The sequence below is a fragment of the Cuculus canorus genome, chromosome 3 (genome assembly GCF_017976375.1).
Source record: "Cuculus canorus isolate bCucCan1 chromosome 3, bCucCan1.pri, whole genome shotgun sequence".
Taxonomy (NCBI): domain Eukaryota; kingdom Metazoa; phylum Chordata; class Aves; order Cuculiformes; family Cuculidae; genus Cuculus; species Cuculus canorus.
In genome coordinates this window covers 77,812,621-77,835,202 of record NC_071403.1, presented here as the reverse complement: position 1 = coordinate 77,835,202, position 22,582 = coordinate 77,812,621, and the positions used below count along the sequence as shown (strand labels likewise).

The 22,582-nt window shown below is 40.0% G+C and overlaps 1 protein-coding gene across 1 annotated transcript in view; it reads left to right on the top strand.

Annotated features, from left to right (window-relative positions):
- The window catches only part of EFEMP1 (EGF containing fibulin extracellular matrix protein 1), a 51,832-nt gene that overhangs the window by 3,535 nt on the left and 25,715 nt on the right, over positions 1–22,582 (top strand). Inside the window, exon 5 of the mRNA XM_054063765.1 lies at positions 30–290. Coding sequence (XP_053919740.1) covers positions 30–290 — 261 coding nt within the window. The remainder of the gene's footprint in view (positions 1–29; positions 291–22,582) is intronic.

The window sequence follows — 22,582 nt, the reverse complement described above, 5'->3', positions numbered from 1 at the left end:
AGCATGACTTGTGTTGTTGCTAACCACAGATATTGATGAATGTGAAATAGTCCCAGATGCATGTAAAGGTGGGATGAAATGTGTTAACCACTATGGAGGATACCTCTGTCTACCTAGAACAGCACAAATTATTGTAAATGAGCAAGAAGAAGCAGCAGCTGAATCCACTAATGGTCGAAACAACGTCATTCGACGGACTCCGGCTGATCCTCAACGTGCCCCTCCAAACCCAACTCATCAAATTCAGTGTGCAGCTGGGTATGAGCAAAGTGATCACAATGTGTGCCAAGGTAAGCAAGCGGCTGTATGTTTTGCTTTCAATATAATTGGAATGTATGTGATAACAAGTCCAATTCCTGGAAAATGACAGCCTATGACTCTTGCATTTAATAGCATCTATTCTTATGCTGAAACTGGACCCATACACATTTCCTTAAGATATGTAAATAAAATACATGCATGTTGTGGTTGTTCAAGGCAATGGAACTTGCAGTTTGTTGCAGCCTTGCAGTCTGTTCCATCTATTTCCAGCTAACAAGTAGATTCAGTCCTGTTGTCTGTAGATCTGAAAAAAAACCCTTAGTGCAAGTAAGCAACTTTAGTCAAACATTTTGTATTGTATTAAGTATGCCTAGGAGAGGCAGTGCTTTGAAAAAAGCGAGACATAGAAAGTCATATTATGGACAATTTCTGAAGACTTGCAAATCTGTATGTATTTTTCAGTAAGAGAACACTGAGTGGAACAAAAAAACAACCACTGTATGAATTTTGCTTAGACCAGGTTGTAATGCAGAAGTATACAGTGGTTTTATTAAGTATGAAGAATATTTGTCAAAGCAGTAGGAACCAAACATCTGAACAGCTTGTGCTCTTCTGCTCTCTGTGGAAGTAGTTCTACGCAGACCCTGCCAGCTTACTTCCAGTCATAGCCTACAGTCTCTGAAACTATGGCAATGAAGAGCTTTCATCTAAGTGTACATATACCACACGCAGTGCCAAAATTCTCAGGGCATTAGCAGTCTTTATTGTATGCATTCAGGAACCAGACTCACAAGCACTACTGTAAACTAAGACTGTTTCATTTATTATTTTATATAAATAGTTTACTCTTATACTTGCTGAAGTAACAAATGTTTTGTCCACTGTTTTGTTTTTGTTTCGTACAAAATATATTCTACTTATTGTCCATAAACTTGGTTTTGTAGCACGTTAGTAGGATACCCATGCAAAAAGAGGCCAAAACTTGACCCCGTGGTTCATCTTTTCCACTTTGTGGCTCATGGCAGTATAATCATATAAAATAGTACTTGAGTGACTATAATCAGGGCAGGCTGTAATATACAGTGGTAGTTCCTTTCTTCCTAGTCTTCATGTATACAGAACATTATTTATCACTAGTAAGTAAATTCCCTGTCATTCTGAAGCACAGTAATCATCATGGAGGCTGGATAAGTTATTTTTGTAGGCAAAGCCTCAGAGTTGCATTTCTGGCTTATCTGCTAGTGTTCAACATTTCTGTCACTCTAATTCAAGAATGTCAAGTAAAGAACCTACCACAGAAGGTCAGTACCGTGATCCCCTTAACCCTGAGCATCCACTGAGGGTTATCAAGAGAAAATCAAGCCAAGGACAGCAAATGACTGTTTTTTTTTCCTTCAGTTTAACTTGGCAAAGTATTAGCAGAACCAGGAACCAAATACCAGACTCCCTTGTTTGATCCAGCACCCCTCCTTCAGGTGATGTTGCTTTACTGTAGCTAGCGCTCATCTTCACTGGTGAATTGCAGTGACCTGCTTCAACTTCAGCATGTAACATTTTTGTTCAGTTAAAAAATGCAAGTAATGCTAGAAAATTTTCAGATGTGAACATTACTTTTGCTACAATGGCTTTAGGTGTATAAATCGGGGATAGCATAGGAAAGTTTAACAGCGTGTAGTACCAATACCTTATATTCGAAATAAAGATTGAGAGTTAGGGTTAACTTAGAGCCTGACAGCTGGTTGAGATTTTTGTTTTGTCAAGGAGAAGATTGGTGGTGATACATTACTATTATTTAACTCCATGCTCTGGCTTCCCAAAACTTGCAACTAACTATTTAGATTCAATTTGCAAATCTTTGGTTAATTTATAACAACAACCAACTGTTGTTACAGTACTAGAACTTTTTAACTAGCAGACACACAAATTATGGTGAAATCTTAGGCTTGACTGGTTCAGAGTTTTGCTACTAATTTCCTCATGCCAAAATTTCAATCTAAATGCAGAAAGCATCAAAATATTAGTGTTTAAAAGCTGAAATGTATTGTACATTGAATGAGTTCCAGCTGGAAAAAGTTAGCGGACAGTGTGCTTGAAAGAAAGGATAAAAGACTTTTAGAGCATTTAAAGCATGCACTCAACTTCATGATCTTCATGCTTTTCATTGCTGAATATATCTTATAAAAGATAATCTTGATCAGCAATGGTCCCACTGTGTATTTATTTAATTATGGTTAAAAGACTCTGCTATGATAACTGCTTGAGGCTTCTAGGGAGTGTAACTTACACATATAGTCACACTTAAGCTTGTTTTATTGTTTAGTAAATCAAATATGAAGTCCAGCTCCTTCTAATTGTTTGCAGATGTATGACATTTTCCTTCCAGTCCAGCAGCACTAAGTATTTTATTACCCATGCGAAAGTGTGGAGACCTCTGTTTAAAACAATAACATGCTCAGAGGAGCTGTATTACTGACATAATACCAGAGTACCAGAGTACCAGAGGACCTTCTGTTTTAATACACATGTCCACTCCCTTTTTAAACACTGAGTAGTGAAGGATAATGAACCAAACACACTCATATTGGTTTCTGCTTGGAATAAACATGTATAAATGACACTAGCCCTGTTGGACTTAAGAGGTTTCAGTGATGCAGGGAGCTTCATCGTTAGGTAAAGCACGATGCAGCATGGCCAGATCCTGTTTCTATTGACAGGAATGAGAAACAATTTGAGAGGTGTACAATTCTCTGCACTACTTAATCTACCAAAATATGGCTGTTTGCCTGCGTGAAAGATACTTAATGCTACCTTCTCTTCTGACTTGAGGAGAACAAGTGACACACTACGATATTTCAGTGTTGAGAGTCTTCTGTCTGCAATGCGTGCTGTTATTTATTAGAGACCACACAGCACATGAATAGCACAGGTGGCAGGTTGATAGCAAAGGATGCTGCCTTGCAGAAGACAGCTCCATGAAAATGACTGTAGTTTCTGATGATATATATCATTTTTGTAACTACTAGTGATCAGAAACAGGTTCTTTTATAATTATGTTAATATTAGAAGTGCAGGTAGCAAAAATTCCTCTTAAGATACTGTAGGGGAGCAGTAAGTGCCTGGAACCCTAAAAATCGATGAAAAGATTGGGGGAGGTTATTGTGGAGGAAGATCTGTTGTGTAGAATGTGTACAGAGCACTGAGTTTTGTGCTTCACCTTAAACTCAAAATTTAAGATACAGTTAAAGTGGTTTATGACCTTATCTAATCCCCCCCTTTCCCAATCTCTGTATAGTCAGTTCACACTTCACTGACACTTCTAAATTTGCCTTTAACTCAAAGCACTGCTGAATTTGCCACTAAGGTAGATTCTGGTGTGTGGCACCTGCCAGCACTTTCAGGAGGCCACTTGGATGTTCTGAGCTGTCATTATGAGAGTATCAGTCAAACAGGGAAAAGCAAAATACAGGGTGGGAAATATTTTAAATTACTTAGTTAGCTAATATTCGTAGACACTTTTTTCCTGATAAAAAACAAACAGCTGCACTCTGTTGCCTGCGTACAACACTGAATTGTATTTCTTCTGTCTTGTTAGGCTTTCTCTGATTTGCGTCTGCTCCTATTGCAGTCAAAAGAAAATCACCCAATTAATTCAATTTTGTCAAATCTAGTCTGCAAGAAACTGCTAGCTTTTTCTAGAATGTTAATGACACTTGAGTGAAAGAAAAGACCAAGCAAAGCTACCAACTAAACTGTAAACTTCAGAAAGGGAAAGAACCTTTTTTTTCCTTGCCTTCCTATCACACTGGCAATACAAGCAATAAAGTAAGCAAACTATTCTGCTCCTCAGCTAGATTAGCTTCCTCTGTTTCTCCAGTCTCTTTATAACCTTTTGTGCTACTGTGACCATAAAATACAGGGGAGAGGCAGATTGTAATAGAAGATATCAATGCTTTCTTATATGGAAAAGAGAGACACTGCCTCGACCTGGTGGACTTCGGTTGCTTTTTTTCTTCTCTGGGTGGGGGAAGGAAAGGAATGAACTTGTTTTCTGTGCTGTCATTATTTTTCCCTTGTAAAATCATTTTAGAGGTGTCTTCATTGGTAGAGGTTAAGGACTTTTTTGTCAAGTTTTCCAGTACTTTTCAAAGTAACTTACCATATACAATCTAGGTTATTATCTCAAAAAGTTAACTTAGTGTAAATAAGTCAAATGAGACTAAATTTTGCATCTCTAGATTCCTCTTTTTTTATTTTATTTTTTTACTTTTTTTTATTTTTGAAGGAGGAAGGGACATAGGGGAGCAGTTCCTGATGGTTTGTTTTCCATACAGAAATCCATTTATATTTTATGTATATGTGATTATAACAGGAATGTGCAACTAGCATATAAAGGACATAAAATCTGGATAAGTGCAGGTGCACTTATACAGCCCTTTGCAGAACTGGTTTGGGTTGGAGAATCTGGGTGTGCCTCTGGCAGGGTGCTCTTCATTGACATTTTGGCTGGGGTGCAGACAGCACTTCTGAAATGCACCTCCTAATGAGCTCCACTTAACGGGCTTTGATTTGCCTCACTGAGCACTCTTGGAACATGCAAACCAGATCCTGTTCAGATGAAACTAAACCTGAAATGCACTAGAGGAGTGCTGCTAATATGCCGTAACCACTAACAAGCATGCAGGTTCCAGGACCAGACTAGGGAGAGACCAGCGACCCTCAGAAATGCAGGTACTGAACTCTGGAGCCTTTGCACCAACTCTGATCTGCTGCTGTGGGTCCACACTATTTGCTAGTATAGACATTACCTAACATACACCTGTAATAATTTCCTACGCTAGCCCCAGAAATGTTTTGGAGAGCCTTTTGTAAAATATTGCACCATCCCAAGTTTTCAGACTTGTATTTAAGTAGTACTTTAAAAAATGCTTTCAGGACCACTTTTAAAATAATCTGGGTTGTGACAAGTTTAGTTGCAGAGCTGTTCCTCTCAACAACCCAAGTCCTGTTTAGTTTGAGAATAGGGCAAGGAGAGTGGCTGTAGTAGGAAAAAAAAAAAAGGGTCTCGTTGTCTGTTTTAGGATGCCATTAGCTTATCAAAGTGCTTACTCAAGCACTGTTTATATGTACATATGTTTGCTGCAGTACTTCAGCAAGTGGAGAACACTCATTGCCAGCAGAAGGCACCCTAAGAGACTGACCTGGTTATGCATGCCATCTGAATGCTAATTACTTGCAAAAGCTGTAGGAATTTTGCAGGTCTAAGCGAATCCAAAGAAGGATACAAGCTGACATTTTCACAGCTCTTTGTGCTGAATGTTCATAGATGCCAATTAATTTCTTGTACATTTGGGTACATCATGCAGAGATCATCTTTCATCAGCCCATCCTGAACCAGTTGTTCAAGCTGTTAATCTGTGAAACTGCTGTGTTTTGCTGCAGAGAGCCCTTTCTGGAGCATCTCTTTAATAGCCTTGAGGGACCAGAGGGGAGGTTGCAAAAAAACCATCTTGTTTTGAGGGCCTGAGGGCCTGTTTTGGGGCATTTTCAAAATTTGGCCACTCTGAATCATCTTCCCATCTGTGCTATTTGCACAGCTGTGAGTGTCATGTCAAGACCTTGGATAGATATTCCCTGTTCTGTCTGACCATTTTACTGTGAACATCCATCACAAGTATAAATACTAGCAGCTGCTTCACTTCCCTTAGTGACTTACTGCTTTTCCATTATTCTGACCCCTGCAGGAATACACTCTGTACATTGCAGCTAAAGATTCATACCATATGCTAATCGCACTAAGTGGCCTAGATTCAGGCAGACTTCCGAAAGTTGTATTTACCTTAACTTCTTGAATTGTGATTATGTGGGCAAGCACTAGAAATCACGTTTAAGTAAACTTATTAGCAGTTCTCATGGCTTCTTACTCAAAAAAAATGGTATCGTACAGTAGTCATCTCGACTGTCATAGTAGCGGGTTTGATTTGTTGATTGTAAAGCCTGTTTGCTTAGTAGCTCTGAGGAGGCTAATGTTTTGACAGACAAAACACAGCAAATGTATTCAGAAGGCACATGGCCCGAAGAAAGTTTAAACCTCCAGACATCTGTCCTCCTTCAGAATTTCGCTAAGCTGGAGGTCCTTTTCGTAATGTAACCAGGAATAACACCAGATAGCAAAGGGGAAGAACATGCTTATATCTAATCCTGACTGGACATCCCAGCATACTTGGCACCTCATTAAAAGGCACAGAGTATTTATTTATCTCTTCAAGGAATTCCCTGTATCTGTTGCAAATGCTTGGACACAAGCATTCTAGAAGTCAGTAAACCCTACAAGGAATGATAGCTGTCATCTGTTGCATTCAGTAGCATCAGATAGCATAAAAGATGATTTGTGAGAGTACAGGCTGGCTTTTGTTCCCTGTTTCAATACCTGCTGTGAGTGAATTATGGTGTACAGCATTGCAGTGATACAGAAAGTTTCTATAGCAGTAACAGCAGTGTGAAATAATTTTATGGTGATACCATTGCCACTCTGTGAATAGATTCTTTCTTCCATACTTCCATGAAAGAATTATGGTGATGTTATCAATATGTTTGATTTGAGCAGGTCTGCAGTTATTTCATCCCAGACGCCTGCATTATAGTTTTTAGCCAACTGAGAAAAGGCTCTGTATGTTCCTCCTTTCTCTAGTTCTTTGCTCAGGGTAATTCTCTCTCAATCAACACTTTTTTTCTCAGTTTTCAAACCTCATTTCTGCTTCAAATTAATTAGTATATATTGGAAATATAGTGCTGGTTGACAGCCGACTGAACATGAGCCAGCAGTGTGCCCAGGTGGCCATGAAGGCCAATGGCATCTTGGCTTGTATCAGAAATGGGGTCACCAGCAGGTCCAGGGAGGTTATTCTCCCTCTGTACTTGGCACTGGTGAGACCGCACCTCGAATACTGTGTTCAGTTCTGGACCCCTCACCACAAGAAGGATGTTGAGGCTCTGGAGCGTGTCCAGAGAAGAGCAACGAAGCTGGTGAAGGGGCTGGAGAACAAGTCTTACGAGGAGCGGCTGAGAGAGCTGGGGTTGTTTAGCCTGGAGAAGAGGAGGCTGAGGGGAGACCTTATTACTCTCTACAACTACCTGAAAGGAGGTTGTGGAGAGGAGGGAGCTGGCCTCTTCTCCCAAGTGACAGGGGACAGGACAAGAGGGAATGGCCTGAATTTCCATCAGGGGAGGTTCAGGTTGGATATCAGAAAAAAATTCTTCACAGAAAGAGTCATTGGGCACTGGAACAGGCTGCCCAGGGAGGTGGTCGAGTCGCCTTCCCTGGAGGTGTTTAAGGAACGGGTGGATGAAGTGCTGAGGGACATGGTTTAGGGAGTGTTAGGAAAGGTTGGACTCGATGATCCAATGGGTCCTTTCCAACCTTGTGATTCTGTGAAATTCTCTTATCTGTGTTTTATTTTCATTTTTGAAGTTTGGGTTTCCAATTCGCCATTTCTAACCCCGGAACATTTCTAAAGGATATCAGCATTACAGATGCAGTTTTTAAAGGTCCAAGACATCTCTTGAGCACCCCCGATGGCAGGATACTAATTTAGTGAACTGGAAAACTAGTTCAAAAGCTGAAGTTTTAAATTGTTATTTTCCTTATTTTCTTCTCTTTCCAAGTGTTATTTTTTTTCATTTGTTTTTCATGCTGGAAAAGGAAGATGATAACTACTCTTTCTCTCTGCCTTTCTGTGTGTGCCAAAATAGTCCAACAGGGGGAACATAGCTTCCTGCAAACACAGAATTGGTTCGTTTGATTCTTCACTGTACCCCCTAGTGATGCCTATTTTCCCTTGTGTATCCTTTACTAAGAAAGAATACCTGCTGCACTATAGCCAAGCAAACCAGTCTCCACCATTACTTGAGTTAGTTCAGTATGTTCTTTAGGCTTGCTTTTTTGCCATTTTCCTATTGTCAAGCACAGCGAGAACATAGCACCATAGGAACCCATGCTAGTGACATGTTTTTTGTCTGGGGGAAGCCACAATAAGAGAGCAATATTCAAATTCACCTTACCAGGTTACATCTTGAACATTCTGTGTATTTTGTGGTGTAGTCACCTATTCTCGTACAGCACTTTGTCATGGCAACCCCTGCAGCTTGTCTATGTGTTAACTAAGTAAGAACTTTTTATTTTTGTTTGTGAGTTTCATATAAGTTGAGCTTGGCCATCTCCTTTCATTATGCTGAAAGAATATTTATTCTTGTTTTCTCTTTATGATGCTTTTTGAGCTATTTTTTTCTGGACTATCCTCATTTATGCATGTTTTGTAATAGTCCATACAAGATATAAGCATCCTTTCAGCTGAAGGGTTCTTATCAAAAGGAAGTTTGCCATCCTACCTGTCATAATGTTCCATTTCTTCTGTTGACAAGACTGAAGGATCTGAACTTGGCTAGGAAGATCTCTTCTCTCTGTATGTGACAAGAATATATGGAATAGATAATCAGCCATATAAAGTTCATGGACAAAAAACAGTTCACAAAGATTATATCTGTTTTCATCTTTAATTTGCTAAGTTTTTATCTCATAGCAGCCAGAAAGTAATAGTTTTGCCATAATTCAAAAACTTAACCTGAACAAACATGTTAAATACACAAGAATCCTCCTTGTTCCTTCTTTCATTTACATTTTAACTTTACTAAAAATATAACAGGGATCTGCAAATTACAGAGCTATAAGATATTTCAGCATACAGGTAGCTATTATAAAATACCTTTTATGCTTAGTCATATTCATGTTTTATTTGTTGATCTGAAATCATGCTAAAAGTTGGTTCTGTTGTAAGTATAGCGGAGAAATTTCTAATCGTTGTTATGTATAATTATACAGTAAAACCTGTAGCTTTGTGGCTGAAAAAAAGTTACTAAGAAAACATATGTTACACATGTTTTTGTAAGCTACAGTGCTAATAAAAAGTTCATGAGGCCCAGAAATGAATTAGACCTTTTCTGGCTTAATGTATCCCTTGGGTATTTTTAGAACTGATATGCTGCAGACTCTTATCTGTTCCTGAATACCGTAATACATAATTTTACCTCACTGAAAAATGTCCTGGAACTATTCCGCAGTTAGAAGGTGGGGATAAATGTTGTTTTGGAAGGGGTGGGTTTGTTTGTTTGTTTGTGTTTTTTCACGTGCTTTCGTATTTTCATTTCTTACTGTCAACACACTGTTTTTCAGGAGGTGGGAAAAATGGTACTTGTTTGGTCAAGGACAGTGGTGGTGATGACAGAAGCAAGTGAAATTCTTACAAAGGGTAGAAAGGGATTCCGTGAATGAAGGTGTATCTCCTGCAAGGAGATCACAGAATCACTAGGTTGGAAAAGACCTCCTGGATCATTGAGTCAAACCGTTCCTATCAACCACTAAACCATGCCCCCGAGTATCTCATCCACCCATCTTTTAAACACCTCCAGGGATGGGGACGCAACCACCTCCCTGGGCAGCCTCTGCCAGTGCCCAATGACCCCTTCCATGAAAAAATTTTTCTGATGTCCAGTCTGAACCTCCCCTAGCAGAGCTTGAGGCCACTCCCTCTCGTCCTGTCCCCTGTCACTTGGGAGAAAAGACCAGCTGCCTCCTCTCTACAACCTCCTTTCAGGTAGTTGTAGAGAGTAATAAGGTCTCCCCTCAGCTTCCTCTTCTCAAGGCTAAAGAGCCCCAGTTCCCTCAGCCGCTCCTCCTAAGACTTGTTCTCCAGCCCCTTCACCAGCTTTGTTGCTCTTCTCTAGACACAATCCAGAGCCTCAACAGCCTTCTTGGAGTGAGGGGCCCAGAACTGAACACTGTATTCAAGGTGTGGTCTCACCAGTGCCGAGTACAGAGGGAGAATAACCTCCCTGGACCTGCTGGCCATGCTGTTTCTGATACAAGCCAAAATGCCATTGGCCTTCTTGGCCCCCTGGGCACACTGCTGGCTCATGTTCAGTGGCTGTCAACCAACACCCCCAGGTCCTTCTCCGTGCAGCTTTCCAGCCACTCTTCTCCTGGTCTGTAGTGCTGCACAGGGTTGTTGTGCCTCAAGTGCAGGACCCAGCATTTGGCCTTGTTAAACCTCATGCCATTGGTCTTTTACTTATATCTTTAGATGTTTACTTTGGGAAGCTCTGAAGTTCTGTTTATTAGCTCCTATATGGAGAAAAAAAAATCCTGCCTTTGAACATATCTCAGCATTACTTTAAGCCTATTTAAGTAACTTCTGAAAAGGAGAAGACGTGGCTGAGCTTTCTTTTACAATCTGGATTTAATCTGAAATAAATTTCTAATCTAATGCATTACCCAGTATGATGTGATATAAGCAAATCTGACGTTGCACTTTGGCATCTTTAGTCCATGCCTAAACAGATGTTCCATGTAGCTCCCTGAGTACAAACAGAACTTGTTCAAGGATTATATGCATGTGCCTGCATGGGTGGGATTTCTGTTAACAGGTAACTGGTCTTAATCTCTCCTTCAAACATCAATAGATAGTGAAAGCAACACAGAATGCAGTGATTTTAAAGTTTCAAGCCTAAATGGCTCCGGGAATGGGTTTTGTTCATCAACACCAGTAGAATCTTCAGCATAAGTTTTCAAAGTAGTTGGTCACTGTCTGCCCATGAATCTTTTCTTTCAAAAAGATGGTCTTTATAAAGGAGAACTGGCCTGCTGGCCTCTGAGTAAATAATCATCTCATCTGTTTTGATACTATTGACACCTGAATTCCACTACAAGCTATAACTTGCACCAAAAGAAAAACTTTGATAAGTCAGGTTGTTGTGTAAAAATGGTGTTTATATGAAGATTCAGAAGTTTGCTTTTCAATGATTAAAATTCATGAGTTAAAGGAAATCGGGGGGAAAAAATTACATCTCAAAGCATGAAAAATGATGCCAGAAAGAGTAATACTGATAATCAATTACTACATATTCCTTAGCATTAACAATTTAAAAAGAAATCCTTTTCAATATTATAAGAGCTGCCTGTTCTAATAGAAGTAGTTAAAACTGGAAAATGTAAAGACTTTTGACAGGTAACAATTTTCTGTATGGTTTTAAAGAGATTGCCAGTAAGCTAACATTTAATAACAGACTTGCACAGAGGAAAGGAATAAAACATGGCAAAGTGAGCAGAGATTTAAGTGTGATTTTAACTGCCTTGACGTAGCTTATAAAAGTGTCTTGATCAGAAAGATGGAAAAAGCAATCTCTTCCGTGTCTGGAGAATTTTGAGTGTCTGGGCTGCGTTAGAAAAGAGCTGGAATTAAATACATGTTTAGAAGCAATTTGGAGAAGGTTCATCTAAGTAGGTAAAGGTAGCTTCATTTCAAGAAATAGACATCTTTGTCAAGTGTCTTAAAAGTAGTTACTGAGTTCTATGTCAATTTTGAAACCATTTGTCTTGCACCTGCGTCACCAGATCTTAGTTTTACTTTTATATTTTGTAGTATTTACAGCACTTCGTCAGTAGAGATGAACTTGTTCTCAAGGGACTTTCTTATCAGAGGTTTTCAGATATCTTGATAAAGGTGAACCAGACAAAACAATGTATTGCCTGTCGCACTTAAGGCTAGTTAAAAGCAGTAATATTTCAATAGACAGTGATTCAATTACTGCATAGTCAGATCAGAAATAAGCAATGCTTTGGAGCATCTGCTGATCTGCCCCTAGAGGCTGTGGAAGATATCTTACTTTATTCCTCCCAGAAGTTATGATTAAACTGGGAAAGTCTACAGAATCCAGAAGTCATTCCCATTTCCCAGGGGTAAAGAAAAAACACATATTATCTGAATTCACCTTGCTTGTATTTACTCTGCATCTAGCTCTTCCTTAATCTTATCTGGCTTACTTTGAAGGATCAAGACAGATTTTCTTTCCAGCTCACTGCTTGTATGTTACTTGAGTAGAAAAGAAGTTTAGGATGGTTGCAAGACCCTAATATATTGCCAACACTTCTAGGCCCAGTATTGTTTTACCTAGTGCAGAAAGCACTGTAAAATCAGATAAAAATGATAGGCCTGAGTCAACAACATTGTACTAGTTGAGCATGTCTTGGGCTGCTGGGTGTTGCAGAATCATAGAAGAGCTTCATTTGGAAAAGGCCTTTAAGATCATAGAGTCCAACTATCGTTCCAGCCCTGCTAAGTCCACCACTAGACCATGTCCCCAGGTGCAACATCTACTCATCTTTTAAACACCTCCAGGGAGAATGACTCAACCACTTACTTGGGTAGCCTATTCCAATGCCTGACAACCCTTTCAGTAAAGAAATTCCTTCTAATATCCAACCTAAATCTCCCCTGGCACATCTTGAGGCCATTTCTCCTTGTCCTGTCAGAAAAGACCAATCCCCAGCTTGCTACAACCTCCTTTTAGGTAGTTGTGGAAGGCAATAAGGTCTCCCCTCCCTTCTTTTCTCCAGACCAGACAACTCCAGCTCCCTTAACCACTCCTCGTAAGGCTTGTGTTCTAAACCCTCCACCAGCTTTGTTGCCCTTCTCTGGACACATTCCAGCATCCTGATGTTCTTTTTGTAGTGAAGGGCCCAAAAATGAACACAGTATTTGAGATGCAGCCTCACCAGCGCCAAGTACAGGGAAAGGATCACTTCCCTAGTCCTGCTGGCCACACTGTTCCTGATGCAGGCCATGATGCCCTTGGCCCTCTTGGCCACCTAGGTACACTGCTGGCTCATATTCAGCTGACTAACAATCAACAGGATGGCACTTGGCTTTGTTGAACTTCATGCAGTTGGCCTCAGCCCATTGATCCAGCCTGTCCAGGTCCCTCTGTAGAGCCTGTCTACCCTCAAGTAGATCAACGTTCCTACCCAATTTTGTATCACCTGAAAACTTACTGAGGGTGCACTCAGTTCTCTCATCCAAGTAATTGATAAAGATATTAAACAGAACTGGCCCCAGCATTGAGCCCTGGGGAATGCTGCTTGAGACTAGCTGCCAGCTGGATTTAAGTCCATTCACCACAACCCTTTGTGCCCAGCCAGCCAGCCAGCCAGTGTTTCACCCAGTGAAGCATATGGACTGGGTATGAAGGGTATCCAGTCCAAGCGATGAGCCACCAGTGTCTCTGGGAGAATGCTATGGGAGCAGTGTCAAAGGCCTTACTAAAGTCCAGGTAGACAATGTCCACGGCCTTTCCGTCGTCCACTAGCTGTGTCACCTGGTCATAGAAGGAGATCAGGTTAGTCAACCAAGACCTGCCCTTCCTGAACCCATGCTGACTGGGCCAGATCTCCTGGTTGTCCTGCATGTGCCACGAGATGGCATTCAAGATGATCTGCTCCATAACCTTCCCTGGCACCAAGGTGAGACTGACAGGTCTGTAGTTCCCTGGGTCTTCCTTCCAGCCTTTCTTGTAGATGAGTGTCACGTTCACAAGCCTCCAGTCAACTGGGACCTCCCTGGTTAGCCAGGACTACTGATAAATGATGGAAGTGGCTTGGCGAGCACTTCCGCCACCTCCCTCAGGGCCTTTGGGTGGATCTCATTTGGTCTCACACACTTGTGTATATCTACATTATGTGGCAGGTCACTACCCATCTCCTCATGGATTATAGGGGCTTCATTGTGCTTCCCATCCGTGTCTTCCCACTCAGGAGTCTGTGTACCCAGAATAACGTTTTTTTTACTACAGACTGAAGCAAAGAAAGTATTAAGTACCTCATCCTTTTCCGTATCCCTGGTCACTATGTTTCCCCTCACATCCAGTAAAGGATGGAGATTCTCCTGACTCTCAGAAGCAGCATAGCAATACAGCTCAAATGAGCCAGAGTTACAACCATCTTCCTGATATAGTTTGTCTACTGCAAAACTTGGGTGCAGGAGAAAACCAGCCATGTTTCTTATTGTAAACACTGGCCATTATTTAAATAATCAAGAAAATATATTCATAAGTTTTAATCTGTAATTACACATGTTAAAAGTTCTGATTTTGGGGAAGGGGCTGCATTTCTGTGTGTGTTCCAAGACAAAGTATTGCTCTATCAGAAACTGTGGCTCTTTATGCCTATAAAAGGGGAAAATCCCCATTTCTAGAAGATATTTTTACAAAAAGGTTGCTTCGTTATGTATTTGAATCAAAACATTGTCTCCATTATGATTACACTCAAATTGGAGTATTCACCGTTAAGAGAATCTCTTCCTTACTATGTATGCAGATTTATAAGGCTCCAGGCACCTTTGAAATAAATCGAAAGCACAGCCATGTAATAAAGCCAAAAACAGAAACTAGCCAAGGAGATCCACCCAGCAACACCCTCGAACACCCTCAGCCTCTTCCCCTAAGCACAGCTTTAGAGCACTAGTCTTGATCTTGTCTCCACTTTCTCCACCCAGATGAAAGCTTCCTGGGGGATTCCCCAGCTAGCAGAGAAGCCGGAGCTACACGAGTGGCTGTTCCTAATGCAGAAACTTGCTTGATTTTCTTACATTTCTAGCAGCTTTTAATAAGTGTGGCTGCTTGCAATACTGCTCATCCCATTTGAGGGGGAATATTGCAAAGTAGAAGCAGCTCGCAGGAGGAGACAACAACAGTTAGGGGATGAGGAGAGATATTAACAACTGAGAAAAGAGATAAGCATGACAAAACCATACAGAAGTTATGAAGGGGTTGGAGAAAGCAGAGTTGCAACTGCCATTTCCCACTTTAAGAAGCAACAATTCAAAACTTCATTTATGATGCTGAAAGGTGGTATAGTCAGAGGACTGCTGAAAAGGAAATGCTTCCTGAACTCGCTGCTATAGGATATGAGTGAGACCAACAATTCAAGAATATATATAAACAAAGGTCTGAACATTTTATTCAGTGAGCCCAGAAGTTAAAAAAAGAGCAACTTTGAAAGGGATAAACAAACCTAATTTATATGTTTAAGACCATCTGTAATTATTAAAGAATGTCAAGATAAGGATAATTGTTGGAATGTAGATGGGTGATATCTGTACCCCTCAGAGGTATCTCATGCTGCCCAATTTGAAAAATCACACCGTTTTACATTTTCCATCTTTCTGTGTTTGGTGACTACTACTTGTGGATTAAGTGTAAAGCCTGTTCCTCAAAGCTTTGATTAATCAGTCTGGTGGACATTGCATGTTCAGTATCTTAATTCCCTGCCATGTAAGCTGCAGAAGGTTGAAACTTTTCTTTAGAGAGCGCAAACCAGTATAGTTTTGTTAAAAATTAAAACTATTGGGAAATTCAGTCTCTGGAATTCTGACTGAGCGATGTATAAATAATCTGGTCTGATTGTTAGCTGTCAAGTGCAAATAAAACATTTCTGTATTGAAAAGGAATCAGGTATTAATATCAGAACATTTTCATCACAGGAATCACAGTTGGTTATTGTGGGGAAAGCATGCAATACTGAAATTAAGTGACATCATTTTGTACTGCCACAGCTTTCAGGGGCCTTGCTTAGGCTCCATTCTTCTGGACAACATATGTATGTAGAAGGAAATCTGTCTTGCTCTGAACAGCTTAGCAGCACATGCACTTGCATATCTTAACAAGAACACACTTCACACAACACGATTGCTGTGTTTAGCCTTGCATTTGGGACAAAAGCAGCAGCAGCTTATATCATTCTTTGCATTTGGTTTTGTGTTTTAGTATCTGTCATGTCCAACCTAGCCAAAAACTGGCCTCAGCAAATGCTGGCTCATAGATGCTGTGGGAGCCCCGGGGGCTCCATACACATGCCTCATCTGTGACCAAACAGGGGCTAAGGGGCCATTTCACAGCGTCTTGTCCTCAGGGTGGAGTCACACTCCTATGACAGCTATGATCAGTAGGCTGAAAGCAAAATATTAAAGAGACCAAAGGGACCAACTGGGATTTTCTCAGACTGAATGGCCACTCAGGGTGTTCAGCCAGAAAGAACGATCCTATGTGTCTAAAAATATAAAAAATAGCAAAAAGGTGACACAAAAATGGGGTTTTTTTCGATTTGGCTGTAACATTCCAAGCAGGATAGCCACGGGATCTGCCTGGATCTGCTTGAGACCGTCTTTGCAGAACACCGCAGAAGCTCATGCAACTTACCAGCTAACACGCACTCCAGCTTTATGGCATAAAGTTGCAGAACCGTCTCTGTCCCACACATCCAGATTCAAGAAAGCATTACTGTCCCACTGGGATGCAATTGGGATGGGCTGGGTAGACAACAGCCCTTAAAAACTGGAATGATAATATGCAGGTTTTTCCATCCCTATCATTTGTCCTTAATTTGAAAAATTAAATGCTTATGTCCCATCATTAACTATTCTTAGCACTAATTTCACAATTTGGCCCAGTGATGACCAAATGGCTTCCTTACAGGGTTTTGGGGTTTTTTTTCCCTCACATTTCACAGCTGTCCTGAATTGATTTAGCTTGATGCTTAGGTTGCATAAAAAAAATATTTTGTGACTCAGCCTCCATAAATGTTTTAATCTGAAACCTCACTTGACTCAATTACTGCCTGAAAAACAGTGTCTGTAAAAAGTCAGAAGAAAGAAAGGTAGTACAATTCTCCATTCTGGTTAGTAGCCTAGCGTATATGTACAGAATCATAGAGGGATTCAGGTGAGAAGGGACTGAGGGAGGTCTTTAGTCCAACATCCTGCTGAAAGCAGGGTCACCTCTGAGATCAGCCCAGGTTCATCAGACATGCAGGCCAGGGAGATTTATCTAGTCAGGTCTTGAAAACCACTATGGATGGAGAGCATGCAACCTTTCTGGGCAACCTGTTCCACTTCTTGGCTGTTTTAAAGGTTGAAAAGTGGTGGGTTTTTTTAATAGCCAGTCAGAACCACTCCATTCAATTCACCCTAGATTGGTAGACAAGAGAGGTGTGCTGAAGATGCAGCCTTCTCTTTTTTTTCCCCCCCTCCCTTTATGTTTCATTATACTTCCAGATGGTTTGCTTTGGTCCCTCAATTTTACTTATCAAACTGTTTAGAATTACTTATTATTTCATTTGGCTGTAGCACAGAGAGAGTGCTGGTCACCTGTGAATGTTTCCTTCTGAAAGGCACTGTATGCACAGATGCAGTGAAAAAGCTCACTTGAAAAAAGCTCACAGAAAAACTTCTGTCTTCATACTTTTAAAGGTTTGTCTTGCATTCCTTTTTTTTTCTTCAACAGCATTAAAAAATACACTCTTCTTGGGTTTTATCTACCACTAGATCTATTTCATACTGTACTTTTACTGAAATTTTTATAAAGTTGTGCTGTATTATTGTATTATTATGCATTAGGGGAAAAAAATGGTTTGTTTTTTTACAAAAGGTGAAGGTGAGGAAGAGCTTACCACTTAAGGAAAGGGAAAGTAACAAACTTCTGGGGGAGTCCCGAGTTTGAGTGAAAACAGGTTTGTGGGAAGCAGAATAGCTGGTGAGAAGCTTAATGTCATTCCCAGCTTCCCATGGCCCAACTCTTGCCACAAGTGAATCTGCAACTTTTTCTGTTTGAATTTGTAAAAAAAAAAAAAAAGGAATATTGATGTGTATACACAAACCAGGAAAAAAAGGTATTTTCACTGATCAGTGTGTATGCTACCTAAGAAGCAAAGTTCTGAATGAGTGGGAAGATTTATTCGTAGCTGGTGCCTACCAAACTTCTTAAAATACTGAAAGCATATCAAGACTGATTCTAATAAACAAAACCATTGTTTATACTTTGGAGTGTCCTATTAAGACACAGTTAGTTGTGTTCCAGCATTTAAAGCACATGCTTGGATCCCAACAATTTCACTGACATCTTTGCACATGCCTAAATTTACGCAATTACTTAATGCTGTCCTGAATAGGAATGCTGTCCTGAATTAGTCCTTCACCTTGTTGCTAGGAACTTTTACTTCAAAAACCCTCGCTAAAAGACTTGCCAGAGCAAGCCTGCAATACCAAGCACAGCCCAAGCCTATTCACTGGTGGGTAGGAAATGCTTGAAAGTATAGGAGGAAGTAGCCTTGATCTGAAGGAACAGTGTTTACTCAGCTTGTAGTTACATTGCTGGGACATAGTTTACACATAATTCTGCTGAGTATCCCAGCTCGTCTTGCATTTAGCAGTGCTGTTCCTTTTAGATACTCTTCACGTCATTTTTGTGTCTATTTAATTATTCTCTCTTCCTCTTTGCTTTACTTCAACTGGCAACAAATGCCAAAAACTGACTGAAAACAGCAGTTCACACTGTGATCCTGGATAAATTACTATACAATTAGCAACATTGCAGTGTGAGTTTCAAAATGTTAATGAAATAAAGCTGCTCCTTTAGGAAACTAGATACTTTACAGTTTATGATTTATGGTGACTCTAAATAGGATTCTGAACAGTTTACAGTGCCAGATGAAAAAATGTCATCACTTTTACTAACTAGATGCTTCATGCCACTTCTACTTTGCCTTGACTAAAATAACCATCTCCTCAGTATCCTCTGTGTAAAATCTTATCCTTTCTAGAAGTTGAATTGTTGTGAAGCAAAATTCAGTCTAGAAGCAAAATTGTTGTGATCTGGAAATCAGATACTTTTTCTTCATTAAGAGGAGCAGAATGATGCAGTGGACATGACTAGTTTGGGACAGAATGACACGTAGCTGTATGTTTACTGAGAGTTCTTTCCATAAACTTCTCAGATTCATTTTCTGGCTCAAGAAGTTTTGCTCTCTACTACTGGACATTTTGGGTGAGCACACGTACATGTAATAAGTATGAAGCCTTATGGGGTAAATAAAAATTACTGCACAAATAAGTAATAATAAATCAAGTCCAAGGGGTTTAGGTCAATGTGCAGAATTAACCTATTTACTGAACATTCTGTAGATAAGAGATCATTGTTCTTTGTTTTGAAAAGATTTCTGGTTTGAATATGAGTTCAGCCATTACTTATCTGTTATGCTTTGCTTCCTTTTTATTTTCCTTTCATTGAAAATGAGACCTAATTTCTTAAAAGTCATTTGGACTTGATCCTAAAACACACTGAACACTTCCCAGTCCTTTGGAAAATAATAGGATACAAGAACTTGCATGACTTAGTTTTTATTTCTCTGATGTGTTTTTGAAAGTTTGAAATGAGTTCAGAAGGTCCTATCTTATTATTTGAGGCACTGTATGTTTTTTCTTTCATATTGATCTTTTTGCCTGTCCATGAAATCCCTGAAGCACACTAACAGTCTTTTAGATCCTAAATAAGTTTAGGTACAGATGTATCTCCAGAGGATGTTCAACTAACTGCTAGAAACCAATCTTGTCATGTGCAGGATTTGCACATTAATTGGTAGCATCTAATTAATTGAAATCAGCCTTTAAGTAAATGGAGTTGGTTAGGTGTTATATACAAAACTTTTCAAGCTACTGGAGCTGACATGTTTATAGTCTTTCAAAAGACTTGCACTACCCTTCAGTAGTCCCTGTCTGGAAATCTTGTATTTCGCAAAAGGTTTAAGATATCTTTACAGGCCACAAATATCATTACCTACCAGGCTGGTTCTTGCTATCTTCCACTCTCTCCTTTCTCAGATTGTGGGTTGCCTGAAAGTGACCCTCTTTCAGGTCAGAGTTTGAGTATCAGCAGAACAGAAGAATCCTTATCCATGGCGAGGTAAGCTAGCAGCACAGAGAAATACAAGTACTATGTTAGACCTTTTAAGTTTACAGAATCAATTTCCAATTGATTAGCCTGGGAGAAGGCTTAATGTCACAAATAGGGGTCTGGGTTATTCAAGCTAACAAAAGTAGAATAAATAATAATAGGATTGCTAAAATTATCAAAAACCTTATTTTAAAACATTTCAGCTTCAGAATTTTAAGCAATTCTCCCCTTTATCCTACTAGTAAGGAATTAATGCACTTACAGATGTTTACTTTTCCTCCACTATAAATACTCACTAATACTTAGGTACTTATCTACTTCCTTTTAATTCTGTTCTTTGCTTTTGGCATTAATTACTTTGATATAATTAGTCTCCCTGGATTCATCTTCTGTCAGTTCATCTGTTGCCTCATTAGTTGTTGGAAGACAGCACTTTTGGGAAGAAGGAGCCACTAGTTGGATGTTTTTTGCCATCCAGTAAAAAGAAAAGAGCATGGCATGGACTTTCCCCCTGAAGTGCACAGCTGCAAAGCTGAACGGACAATCAGTCATATGGGAATTAAATCCATCTGGAAGGCATTTGAGGCAGCAAGACATCTATGAAAACCTTGAGTGTGACTGACAGCTTTTTCCAATAGCTTTGATGGAAGTCTAAATTGAGAAATCTCTTTTCCCATCTTGCAAGAAGTTATGAGCAAAATTTATTTTGACCAACCGATATTGGCCTGTGTGCAAGAGCATATGAGGCCCTTATGTTCCCCTGTAGGCTTGTGCTCATTAGTTAACCTCTGCAGTGGTCCTGGAAAGGCTAGATTAGATTTTAATCAAACATTTCTGACTGTCTTAGAGCTAGAGACAACCAGGCAATGCAACAGTTATGCTAAGCAATGTACTGATAGTATCCTGGGCATCGCTCAGAAATGCCAAGATGCAGACAGGCTACATACCCTTGGCAATTAGCTCATACACTCACTTTGCAAGAAAATCAAAATCTGGCACCACATGCTTTTTAAAGAGGGAATGGAATACACTGAAAACTGAGCAAAATGCTTCCTGAAAAAAAAGATCCATGATAAGGAAGGGCCTCAATTGTACCTTTTCAGGAAGGATAGCTATAGCTTCCTGCTCATCTTTCTCCAAGAGCCAGGAACCGAATGTCTCATGCCACAAAGTCTTAAATTTGTCCAGTGAATCCATCAGGGCCTATTCCTTCCCATCCCCATGTCAGCCACAAAGCTGATTCCTATTTATTCCTGCAGGTCTCTGGAGGCAAAAAGGCTGGTATGGAAGGGTGTCTGTACTAACAATTGTTCCTCAGCAGATCTCCTCCAACATTCATACATAGGCTCAGTGCTGCTGGTGCTTTTCAATGCCTGCCAGTGACCCAGAGCTGAAAGAGTTGCCTGATACTAAGCAATTCCTAGTATCAGTGTACCCCTTGAGGACTGAAATGGTTTATTTCTCTGTGTCCTTGGCTATACTGACTATTTAATGTAAAGATTTTCTGGGGAATACCCACACTTTATCACAACCACAAATAGTTTCAAAATTAACAGTTTCCTGTAATTTGCCTGTAAACTACTCTTTCAGGAATTTCATCAACTTGCACAGAGTAGAAGGAGTTATCAGAGGAACTTCTTGTCCTTTCATGGCCATCTTTCAAAAGCTGATTTTCTTAGCAAACTGTGTTTTGACAAAATGTGTTTCTCTCCTAGTGCTCACTTACCTGTGTTCTGCACAATTTAAGATCATCTTGAGACTTGCACAAGGCTGTATCTATTTTAGATTGTTTTTATTGGCAACTAATGTATACTATCATGCACTCACGTGAACAAAATTACAGAGCCCAGACAACTTTTGTACAGAGTTCCTTTGGGCACAGCTTCTGTGGGTTTCATTTGGCAGAAGTGATATCAAGCAGAAGTCTTTCCCTCAGTGTCTGATGTAAACTAAAATACACCTTATAAATAGAAAATACAGGCACTGAGAGCAGTGCCTTTGGGCAAACAGCCACCTTTGGGCTATGGGAAAAATTCAGTTAGATATGATTCATAAATATAATGAATAGGGTGCCATAAACTCACTTTGCTCTTCACAAACAAAGGCACATTCTGTGCCTTGAAAAATTAGAAGGGCAGAACGCAGAGGAATAGGAAAAAAAAGAAGTAGAAAGTAAAAGGGAAAGATTTAGGAGGGAGAAAGGAAAATGGGGGCCTGAGTTGTCAGAGTGGAAAGTATAATTTTGAAGACCATCAAACAATGCATGGATTAAAACAGGGGGCTTTGTTAGGCACTGAATCACTCAGCCTGTCACTTCTGAGGAGCTCCAGCTTTAATTTTGCAAAATTCGAAGTGCAGTACATTTCAAAAAGAAGTTAGTTTGTTCCTTTAAGCTCTAGTTTAGTTGAAGGCTCCTATTGATTACAGCTGGAGCTGGATCAAGCTTGAGCTGACTGTGTTCTCCTGGCAGACTCATTTGTAAATACCTTTCATCTCATCCAGCAGTGATAATGATGTGCTTAGATGATGTGGCAGCAATTATTTATCTGCTCTGTTAGGTTTTCTACTTTATGCTAGCCAAGTACCCTAAAGTCAGACCATAGAAAGGGATGCTTACATTTTCATTAGATCGTAACAATTTTTTCAGAAGGAATTGTAACAGCTCTGTTGCAGTGTAAGTCGTCGTTTCTTCACTCTCACTGACAACTTTAGA